At 36.8% G+C, this 11,487-nt stretch overlaps 1 protein-coding gene and 1 long non-coding RNA gene across 5 annotated transcripts in view; one reads left to right on the top strand and one right to left on the bottom strand.

The window, feature by feature from the left end:
• Positions 1-394: 394 nt before the first annotated feature.
• The window catches only part of NEMF (nuclear export mediator factor), a 56,802-nt gene continuing 45,709 nt past the window's right edge, over positions 395-11,487 (top strand). Inside the window, exons 1-4 of one of the 3 annotated variants that reach the window (XM_007097550.3) lie at positions 395-650; positions 1,477-1,545; positions 1,690-1,792; positions 4,673-4,798. In XM_007097550.3, coding sequence (XP_007097612.1) covers positions 592-650; positions 1,477-1,545; positions 1,690-1,792; positions 4,673-4,798 — 357 coding nt within the window. In that variant the 5' untranslated portion in view covers positions 395-591. The other 2 variants (XM_042989641.1, XM_042989642.1) reach the window with 2 other exon arrangements.
• On the bottom strand, positions 1,008-11,465 carry LOC122239599. 2 transcript variants are annotated; one of them, XR_006218833.1, is made up of 3 exons: positions 10,683-11,465; positions 3,227-3,338; positions 1,008-1,480 (listed from the first exon to the last, which is right to left on the bottom strand). It is a non-coding gene; the product is annotated as an uncharacterized LOC122239599 (long non-coding RNA). The 2 variants fall into 2 exon arrangements; XR_006218834.1 differs by having other exon boundaries at positions 3,227-3,335.

Here is an 11,487-nt window from a genome sequence, read left to right as displayed (position 1 = left end):
GAGGTTAGACGAAAATCCCACAAGACATCGCAAAACGCTCTTCGGAGAGCGTCCATCAAAATAGGAGCTCTTTTTTGAACGTTTCTTCGCCTTTATTGTTGAGGGTAATTGTAGGTAATTGTAGGGTAGTTCGTTTCGTTATATTTCAAAATTCTACTCGTCCAGTTAACCGAATGGAATGGGCTCATTGCTCTTGCATACCGAACCCTACCGCCCATTTGGGGGAAATCCTCCCAGTACTCTCATCATAAATTGTTATGACCAGCAGAGGTCGCTAGGGAGGTCAGCTTGAGTCCTGAAACACGAGAGGGAAAGGTGACCGGACTAGTCCGTCAGCTTTCCAGGAAGGAATGCAGTTTCAAGAGAATAGTTCGGATCTATGTCTAATTGTTTTGGTATAACGAAAAGCTAGCTGACGGCGGCTTGATATTCCAATTCTTCAGAAAAGCGACGCAAACACGTTCGCTTCAAGGAATATTGGGTCTTCTGCGCGGCCGTAGATTTCGGCCAAGTGCGCCTGCGCATAAGAGTAGCGGCGTTGAGTCAGGGAGTCAGTGGAGAAAACTGCGGTAGCGACCCTCAGACCTCGCCATGAAGACTCGCTTCAGCACCATTGACCTCCGCGCGGTACTCGCGGAGCTGAATGCCAGGTACTGAGCGATAGGTGACTACGCTCTTGCGGGGAATGCAGAAGGCAGACGCCGGTGCCCCGTGGTGGAAAAAAAGACCAGCCTGATGTTTCCACTTAATCCCCCAGTGCTCCTCTGCGGACCTGGCTAGGCCTGGGTGGGTGAGCGCGTGACATCTTTCCCGTGGCCCTCGGGATATCTGGGGACCCCAGCGTCCGCATGCCCCACACCCCGCACTCCCGGGCTGCTTGTCTCGCTGGATCTTGTGTCAGGCTTTGGCGGGGCCCTCGCCGAGCTCTCGCCTTGTTGGCCTGAGTTGCCCCGGTCTGGCAGCGAACCTTTATTAAGACACCAGACACCAAGTAGACGCCGGGGTGCCCAGCAGTCTTTTGCCTCAGGGGTTTCCAGACCGGAGGCCTGGTTTCTTTGACACTCCTCCTCATTCCTAGGAGACGGAATATTGGCGTTTTAGCTGAAAGTAACATTCTGATCTGGTTTCTGTTATGCAGCTGTGTGAGCTTTGCCATTTTTTCCCCAGAGTTTTGTTCCCTTTTTTTTCTTTTGTAATAAAGGGGGTTAGATATTTCCTTAGAAATATCGGGTCATTTCAAGGACGCAGGGCAATGCATGGTGTTCCTAGGACTGCTCTTTTTGTCTTAACTTTTGTTCTTAAGAAGTTACACTTCTTTTGGGCTCAATGCCTGGTGGCCTTCACTCTGCTCCCTGGTTGACTCCATATCCTTTGAGTTGAAGATCCCCTCTTTGAAGGCCCTGCTTCCTCCTGCGGCTTTAATTTGAGTGAAGTTTTGTATTTCACATGTTGTTACGTGTTTCCTTTCTCTTGCAGCTTACTAGGAATGAGAGTAAACAATGTTTATGATGTGGATAATAAGACCTATCTTATTCGTCTTCAAAAGTAAGAGCATTTTACAGGCTTGTTTGATCTTTGGTAATTAAATATGAGATTATTGATTTTTTTTTAAACTGCACTTTTAGTCTGTTTTATTGAGTTAGCATTGACAAATGCCTTAAAGAAAAATTTAACTTCTTTCTTCCACAGACCAGACTTTAAAGCTACACTTTTACTTGAATCTGGCATACGAATTCACACAACAGAATTTGAGTGGCCTAAGAATATGATGCCATCTAGTTTTGCCATGAAGGTAAACTTTAAGTTATACTTGAAGCTAAATTTTAAGGCCCTGATATTGGTCACTAACAATTTAAGTTTTAAAATGTTTGGTTTTCCTTCACTATTATGAATAAAGTACAGATAAAATAGTTGATAGATACTGGGATGAATAAAGTAGACATTTATTGACTTCTCCCTGTTACCCTTCACACCCCAGTATGCTCTAGATCTTTCAGTTCTCACAGTCATTATTCTAGTTTCAACTTGTATAACATTCCCATAAAGTCCTTTGAATTGCAGTATACTTCTTGCTATCAAAACAGTTCTTTGTTAGACCAGAGTTAATTTTTCTAAAGCATCATTTTCATTAGTTTCTTACCTTTTATGATTCCCAAATTTCTGAATTCATATCCTATCTTCTAGTATTCTTGGTTTTCTGTGATATGCCCCCCCTTAACCTTTTCCTAGTTTTCTGCAGCTCACTTTTGAGCTGCCAATCTGTATTTTATTGAAATACTCAATGACATTAGTATGTTACCAATCATATCTTTTTACTTTTCACTTCTCTCTTTGCTTTTGTCTTGTTTTGTTTTTTCTATTAAAACAGAGAGTCTGCATTTGTGGACGTGTTACCTGTCCGTTTATTGGCATAACAAAGATACTGAAAGTTTATGTGGTACAGAAGAAAGACATTAGAATCAAATATACCTAACTTTGAATTAATGATTTTGCCGCTAAATAATTTTATAACCCAGAAAAGTAACTTAACCTCTTGAAACTTAGTTTCTTTAAATGTAGAATGCGGATAATAACTCCCTCATGGGGTTATTGGTGAGGATTATTTGAAGTAACATGTAAAGCACCTAACACAATGCCTGACACATATTAGGGCTCCATATGTATTAATTTCCTTCTTCCTCTCCTCCTCACTTTCCTTCAGAAATTTATTTGTTTTGGCATTGTGTTATTTCATTAGAGGCTTTACAGAGAAGAATCTTATCCCCAGCAACTTAGAATCTGTTTTGGATTACAAGTTAGGTAAGTGTTTCCCAAATCACAAGGCCTGTCACAAAATTATCAAACTCTTAAAAAGTTTAATTTATAGTAACCCCAAATGGTTCTTTTGGGAATTGTCCTTAATAATGGTGACACTTGGTATGTGTATAGCATTTTTCAAAATAAATTAATAACGTATATTTTGAGCTGTTTAATATGTCAGTGGATATGAAGAACGGTTATAGTTTTACAGATGATAAGATACATGATACTGGGATTGTGTAAAAATCCCCAAATCAGGCTATACCAATAGGAGGCCAAACACTCTTAAAAAAAAAAAAAAAAAAAAAGTTAGAATTTTATGAGTTAGGTGTACATGTTAATCTAAATGTATATAGAGAGATACCCTTCAATGGAGCAGACACAGTGTTAAGCACATGATAAATAATTTAAAATAAAGAGCTGCTACCTTTGTATGGCACAGTCATGCTCAGTTGTGGCAAATCACAGTGATTGTTCTTCATTCTCACATTTGGGGATGCCAGTGATAGCTTTGTGGCACTGTTGTTTTCACCAAGCTGCTAATAGGGAAATAAATAAAACAAACATTATGTATGTACTGTATGCCCATCTATACTCATGATAAGTAATCTTCCCTTTTCTCCATTCCATGGTGTGGATTTCTGTTCCTTTCAAGGATGCCTTTTATCTCCATTTTAACTTTGTTTTTCTTGAATAAAAATACTACTGGGGGCCTCTGGGAGGATTGTGATTTTCCCCTGGGAGTTTAAAAATAGCCCTATATGTAGGTCACTGTTTAAATCAAAACCGTTATAGACCACTCTTAGAACTATTGAATATAGGAGGGAGAGATTGTTAGAAGTTTGAAAAGGCTTATTATATCTGCCTGAATGTATAAGTACATAAAATGAGAATTTTCGTCAATTTGAACTATTAGGTCTGGAGAAGAAGTCTTCTTGGTTATGAAAGAGTTGGCATTGGTTCTAAAAATGATTGTATATATTTTTAAAGGTGAATTTATATTAGCTTCTCTGTAAAATTTATCTTGAATTTGAGTCTTGAAAGCATTCTTTCTTACTGGTCTTGAGTAAGCAACCTTCCAAATTAAAGAATTAGAAACAGTGGTAAGAATTTTTAGGCACTACAGAGTAGTCTTGTTTCTGGTTCATATTATACTTAAATATTTGTACTAAAGGATGGTACATATAATCTAAAGCAATAGGTGTTGACCAAGTAATTTATATTTGGGTTTAAAAAGTTAATTGTATTTTAATTGCTAATAAGAAAAGAACATCATGACTAGGGATAGGAAGAATGGGATTTGATAAGGAATAAGAGTTATTATATTTGGATTTGAGCTAAGTTGGTCAAAAGCTTTGGAGACAGTACCAGAAAAATTCTGTCTGGGCTATATTAATACATTTGTGGGAATAGAAGGTAATTGGATGTACGTTGAAGGCGAACTTACAGAATACCAATAAACTCATGGTTCAGAATTTGTATTTGAAATGGAAGTTTGGTGGAAACCACTAATTAATATTGAACACAAAGGAAATTTGGGATCCTTAAAAGATGAGACTGGAAAGAGGCTTTATGAAAAAAGGTTGTGGCTTTGAGTGAGGTCATCAGGGTAAGAAAAAGAGATTTAGCAGTGATATAAACAACAGTACCTTTCTCTATAGGGCAAAGTACAAAATACTGTTTCAGAGTTAGCAGTCAGAGTCCTGACAGAAAGTGTTTTTCCTTTGATTATCATCTGCAGGCTTTTGTTTACTATTTTTTAAATGTTATTCTTGATGGAAATGAAAAGAGGAAGCTTATTTACAAGCCAATACCAAATGGTTAGGAATTCACTTCTACTATATGAATGCCCTTTTCTTCTGTTTCCCACTAGTGCCGAAAACATTTGAAGAGTCGGCGATTAGTCAGTGCAAAACAACTTGGTGTGGATAGAATTGTAGATTTTCAATTTGGAAGTGATGAAGCTGCTTATCACTTAATCATTGAGCTCTATGATAGGGTAAGTTAAATTTGGGTGGTGAGATGAAGGATAATTCATTGTTGTATTGTTAATTATCTGTGTAATACTATTATACTGTAAAATATGGGCAGGGAACAGCAGCTGTAGCCCATCTGAAATTGATTTTTGTGTGTGGTCTCAGGTAGTGAGTGGTCAATTGAAATTTGTGTGATACCCTCTTTAAAAAATTTTTCTAAAAACTTTATTGTTTTCAAATGATTGTGGATTCACAGGAAGTTGCAGAGATAGAGATGTCCGTTTCCCTTAGTTGTTACATTTTACGTTATTATAGTACAATATCAAAGTCAGGAAATTGATGCTGGTACAATGTATGCATCTAGTTCTGTTCATTTTACCACCTTTGTAGATTCATGTAACCACTACTGCAATCAAGATACAGAATTTTTCCATTACCACAGAGATCTTCCTGGTGATACCCCTTTATGGTCATACCCACCCACTCCTCTTCCTCCCACCATCCCTCCCTCCTGACAACTACCAATCTGTTCTGTCCCTATAATTTTGTCATTATAAATTGGGTCTTCAACAAAGAAGTCAGGTTCAGAACCTTGGTAGAAGGATATACCAGATAATCTTAAATGGGAGTTGGTAAACTACAGCCTGTGGCCCCTTTTTACAAAGCTTGTGAGCTTAAGAATGGTTATGTTTTAAAAAGGGCTCTTAAAAAACAAAAAAGAATATGCAACTGAGACCATATGTGGCCACAAATGCTAAAATGTTTACTGTCTTGCCTTTTACAGAGTTTGCTTTGTAAAAAAGTTTGCTGGCCTCTGCTCTTATAGACTCATGTTGTATGAGCCAATAGTGTGTAGACAAATACCAAAATATATCAGAGGGCCAAGGTAGGATTTATAAGACTCATTTTAATCTAGAAGCAAGTGCTTCCATGAAAATAGAGTGCTAACCTGTGTTCTAGGGTGATCAGAATAAATTACACAGGACTGAATAAACTGGAGAGAATCTAATTGTGGTTAGTTATTTTCTAGAATATTTTTGGTGTTATGATGAGTATTTTATGGTGATGTATGATAGAGCCCTTTACCTTTCTCTTCATCCTTAGTAGTCTGTACTTCTGCAAACTGGAATGATATATAATTAAATGGTGATTTGCTCTCATTGATCCTTTAGAATTTAGGAACAAATGAGATTTTTTACTGAGATTTTTTTTTTTTTTTTCCCAGCTAATGGCAATGTGTATGTTTACATAGGTTCAATAAGAATTTGTAATTCTTTTTACCAAGATATAATAAGGCAAATTGTGCAAACTAGGTCAAACTTAGGGTGTCATATTTGTGAATAAGTCTCACTTAACTAGGTATGACAAAGGTTATATTTTATATGTAGAAGCAGTGTCCACAAAACATCCTGAGAAACTGATCTTTTACCTATTCTGTGGCATATATGATCCTAGCCTATTGGTGGTAAAGAATTTGAATAGATTTGAATAACTGTAGATCTGAATAACTTTAAAGAGGAATTTACCTGTATTTATAGGTCTACCGCTGACACAATCAGTAGTGATTTTTGTTTGGTTTCAAATACTAATTTTTAAGTCTCTGGGATAATAGAAAACTTTTGAAAATAAAATCCCAGATTTCTTACGAATTCTCCAGGCAGCAGTGATTATTATGGCTTTAGTAATTGCTTCATACCTTGTGACTCTAGATTTGCTGACTATATCTGAGGAGATATATTTATGTTACTTAACATTTCTTGCTGGACCTATGTAAATCAGGCCAAGATGCAATGAGAGTAGCTTGTGTTTATGTATATTTGTCATCAAAATAATTTTAGATGTTATGATGAGAAAGGACTGTAAAAAAGTATCTAAAATTTGGAAAGAGACAAAAAGGACCAAACTGTCATTTTAGTACCCTGCTGGGTGTTGTCTAGCAGGCACTTATGGGGGTTAGTTTTTCCTCTAGAGTTGTGTATCTTGAATTTGCTGTTTACTATTGATTAGGGTTTTTTGTTTTGTTTTGTTTTTTTACAGTTCTTTAAGTGTAGACTTTAACTTGTAGAAAACTGATAGCAATGCAATGATTCTTGCCTGATAGCAATGAAAGTTATTTGATCCAGTAGAGATTCAAATTGTATCTGTCCAAAGAAAAGATATCCTCAGTGGTTACAGTCTTACTGCCTTGAATTGACAATCTTACACAATTATTCTCATTGTAAATAGTTCATTTATTTCATTTCTCTTACAACCAGTTTTACCATCTAGTGGTTTTATTATTCATTAGTTAAATAAATTTTGACAGTTACAATAATAGTTTATTGTCTTCTGGCAACTGTTACTTCTACTGAAATCTGTCAGCTCCTTTGAAGGTAATCTGGCGTTTTTATCTGGATGCTTTAAAATTTTTTCTCTTTGTCTTTGGTTTTCAGTATTTTTGCTGTGCTGTGCCTAGTTGAGTTATTTGTAATTATCTTTTGGGGGTTCATAGGGTTTCTAGAATCTGAGTTGATGTTTTTCATCAGTTTTGGGAAATTCAGCCCGATTTTCTTTGATCTGTCTTCCAATTCACTAATTTTATTGCTACCAGACAAGAATCACTTGGAATTGCTCTTTTTATTGTCTGTTGTTTCTTTTGATTTTAATTACACTGTCTTGTCTCCTCACATGCCTGGTTATTTCATTTTGTGCCAGGAACTGAGTAGAAAAAACAGTAGTTGTAGTCTGAGATCCAGAATGACTTGTCTTTCTCTAGAGAAGATAATTGCTTTTGACAAGTGGCTAAGGGTACAGCTAATTCCAGATTACCTTACTCCAATCAAAAATTGAATTGATTAGAAGTTGGGCCTGGAAAATCTGGTATATTTCTGGTTCACACCTTCCCTTAAGAAGCAACCTTTATGAGTCACTATTCAGAACTGGATTTCTCAGGACTTATCAGGATATCTGCCCCCGCCACTGCCCCAGTCACCTTTCACTTGGGCTCTGAACTCCAGTTTTTATTCCCCTTAGTTGTCCCGTGAGTCTATCAAAATTTATGCTCAGCTTCTCAGCCTATCAGTTGTTTCTTAACTGTTAGACAAACGATCCTAGGGGAAAAGTAGCCCCCATGTGTGACTCATCTTTCTGAGTTTTCTTCTCCTAGGTTTTGGTCCTGTGAAGGTTTCCTGTCTTGCTTGCATTTTTGATTTCTTAAAATACAAGCTTTGTGTATTTTGTCCAGTTTTTCTGTTTCTCAGTAAGACATTGGTTGGAATTATCTAGACTACCATTTAAATTAGATATGTTTATCAAGTAGTTCATGAATACATTCTCAGTATATAGAGAAGTACATAAAATTAAAATGGAAAGTCTTACCCTTCCTAGCCCAAACCCATTTCCTCATTCCAAGGTAACCACTGTTATGTATGGTGTCTTATTTATGATCTCCTTCCCCTCTTCCCACCACCGTCAAAACAAACAAACAAAAAACTCAAACACCTTTTTTTTTTTTTTTCATCTGTGGGAGGAAAAAATCTCTAGAATGTAACTGAAGGCATGCTTAGGTTTCAGTCAATATGCTTACGTTCTAAATTTAAACTTATGTACCAGGCACGGACCTTTCCATTTTTTTTTTTCCTTTTTCAATTTAAACTTAGACCTTAATGATATGTAAAAATTCTTTGCATACAATGATTTTGTGTAATCTTTGCTATTATTAAAAAAAATCTAGGGGCACCTGGGTGGCTCAGTTGGTTAAGCATAGGACTCTTGGTTTCGGCTCACAGGTCATGATCTTACGGTTTCATGAGTTCACGCCCTGCGTCTGGCTCTGCACTGGCAGTGTGGAGGCTGCTTGGGATTCTCTCTCTCTCTCTCTCTCTCTCTCTCTCTCAGCCCCTCCCCTGCTCATGCTCCCTCCCTCTCTCAGAAGAAATAAATAAACTTAAAAAAAATTTTTTTAATTAAAAAAATGTAAACAACCTTTTCATTTTGTAATAATTTAGGATTTATAGAAAAGTTGTGAAGATAATATGAAAAGTTCTTGTATATCCTTCATTTCATTTTTCTTAATGTTAACCTCTTACATAATCACAGTACATGTGTTAAAACTAAGAAGTTAACACTGACACATTACTGTTAATTAAACTGCAGACTTTTTCTTAGATTTCACCAGTTTTTGTAGTACATACCCTTTTTGTGTTCTGGAATCCAATCCAGGATACCCCATTGCATTTAGGGCCTTTCTATTTTGAGGGGTTTGAGCTATTAGTATGCATACTGCCTAGGTTTCAGAGGTCCAGTTATTGATGAGTTGGAAATACAGATTAAGGATTTTATACATGAAAGTATGTGCTTGGGAATTGTCAGCAGTTATTGTGATACTTAAGAGAGGTAGGTTGGTTGACTCTTACAGTAGATCTTGAAGATTGCTCTTCCCTCTCTTTATACCAGGGTTTGATCTCCTAGGCTTCATGTCTGGAATTTTGATGTATGGTTTATCTAGAATTGATCAGACCTTGGTTAAAGAGGTGATTGCTGCTCAAATTCATTTAACAAACTCAGTTTATTAATTTGCAATAAAATTCCAACAAGAAGGATGCTGGAGAAAGTAAGTTAAGGTCAGAAAGTAGTTTATTGAGTACATCAGAGTCAAGCACAGTATTTCCCAAAGTATGTTTCTTAGATACTACCTTCCCTAGATAATAGGTGTACCTAGAAAAATAGGTCCCATAGCCATTAAAATTTGAGGGCCTTTGAGAATAAAGGGGGAAAATTTTTTTTTTTAAACTCTGGGACTTATCAGTGCCTTTAATGCAATAATGTGATGTGTATATCCCCTAGAGAAGGATATGTTACACAGAATTTCCAACTTTATTTGCTCAGAGTTCTTTTTTTATGGAGGTGGGGGGAACCATCTTACAGAATAGTTTTGGGAAACCCTGGTTTAAGGCAAAAAACACTTTCAGGAAAGTAACTGCCTTGCTGGAATCTGCCAGATATTCTTGATAACTGCACGCTTTGATTCAACAAACATTTATTGAGCACCTTCTCTGTGCCAGGCTCTATGGCTGGGTCTGTTTTGCCAGTCACGTTAAATTACATCTTCTTCAGTCAGACACTATGTGGACTTCTTTCCAAGCCCTCACCCAAACTTTGCTTTTCAGTTAACTTTTTCTTTTCTTTTCTGAGAGAGAGACTGCAAGTCAGGGAGAGGGATGGGGTGGGGGAGGAGAGAGAGAGAGAGAGAGAGAGAGAGAGAGAGAGAGAGAGAGAGAGAGAGAGAGAGAGAGAAAGAGAGAAAGAGAAAGAGAGAATCCCAGGTAGGCTCCATGCTTAGCACAGAGTCCAAGGTGGGGCTCGAACTTGCAGACCAGTGAGATCATGACCTGAGCTGGAACCAAGAGTCAGACGCTTAACTGACTGAGTCACCCAGACACCCCTAATCTTAACTTTTTAATAGATACTTTCATTTTTCCATATATTTGCTTTCCACTTCCTAGGATACAGATTTTTTTCTGTGTCTTGCTATTTTTTACTTAAGATTATAAACATTTTCCTACTTTTTCAAAACAGTCTTCATAAGTTAACAGCTTTTAAATAGTTTGTTAGGTTGATATATCATAATTCAGCAATTTCCTCAATTTTTACATTTAGGCTGTTTCCATTTTTTTCTATTGGAAATAAACTGCAGTGAATATCTTTAAGCATATAGCTTTTGGTTTTATGGAGTTCTTACATTAGGCTACATTACAAGTGTGGAACCACGTGGGTATGAAGTGTAACTATCTGTATTGATTTTGCCAGATAACTATTGCTATCCAAAGACAAATTGCAGATGAAAGTATAAATATCTCTTCATTTGGTTTCTGAAATATCTGTCTGTTCTGAATTGTTTTTAATAAGCCACGGTATTTGTAGACCTACCTCCTGCAAGGACAACAGTAAGTTTAGCTGGTGATCATCAAGGTGTTAACTGACTACAGGTTTCTCCTGCTCTCCGAAAGTAGAGCGTTCATATGGAAACTTTTGTAAGCTGAAATGGCATAAAGCAAAGAAGCAGTTGTCACCAATTTATATAGAAAACCTTTTGAACATCCCCAGAAAATACCTTCTCTTAGGCTTTTCTGATACTTTAAGGACATATCTTACTAATAGATGCACAAAATAAGTAGAGGTAAAGCACAGATGCTCACAGTTCAAAGCTATGATGGCTTGATGCTGAAATGCTGAGTTAAGTTCCCAGGGAATGGGGTTTGACTCACTGCTTGAGTTGCCTGCTGACTCTATAACAGGTCACTGCCAAACAAACTGAGTGCTTTTTTTTGTTTTTTGCCTTATTTTCATAAAAGTGAAAATTAATTTCAGATTTCTTTCGGTCAGTGAAGACCGGTATTAATGTAGGACTTTTGTAAAAGCAAGGCGGTGTAAAGCAAAGTTGTGAAAAGTAGGTGATAACTGTTGTACTTCCATTAGTGACTTCAGTAGAACGATCAGACAGTGAGTTTAAAGTTGCTTTATATTCCTTCATTATGTTTCAAACTTGGGGTCCTTTATTTATCTTATTTCAGTCTATGATGGACAAGTGCAAGGAGCACTGTTTAGATGTGACTCAAGTGCTTTTTGTTTCTAACTTCATTGTAGCTTTGATTCAGGTTTTTAAGAGACCCCATTTTCTTTCTCACTTTTTAAGAAGTTTCAAGAATGATTGGGAAAAGCAATAAATTATATT

Source organism: Panthera tigris, chromosome B3 (genome assembly GCF_018350195.1).
Source record: "Panthera tigris isolate Pti1 chromosome B3, P.tigris_Pti1_mat1.1, whole genome shotgun sequence".
Taxonomy (NCBI): domain Eukaryota; kingdom Metazoa; phylum Chordata; class Mammalia; order Carnivora; family Felidae; genus Panthera; species Panthera tigris.
This window is presented reverse-complemented; position numbering and strand designations above follow the sequence as displayed.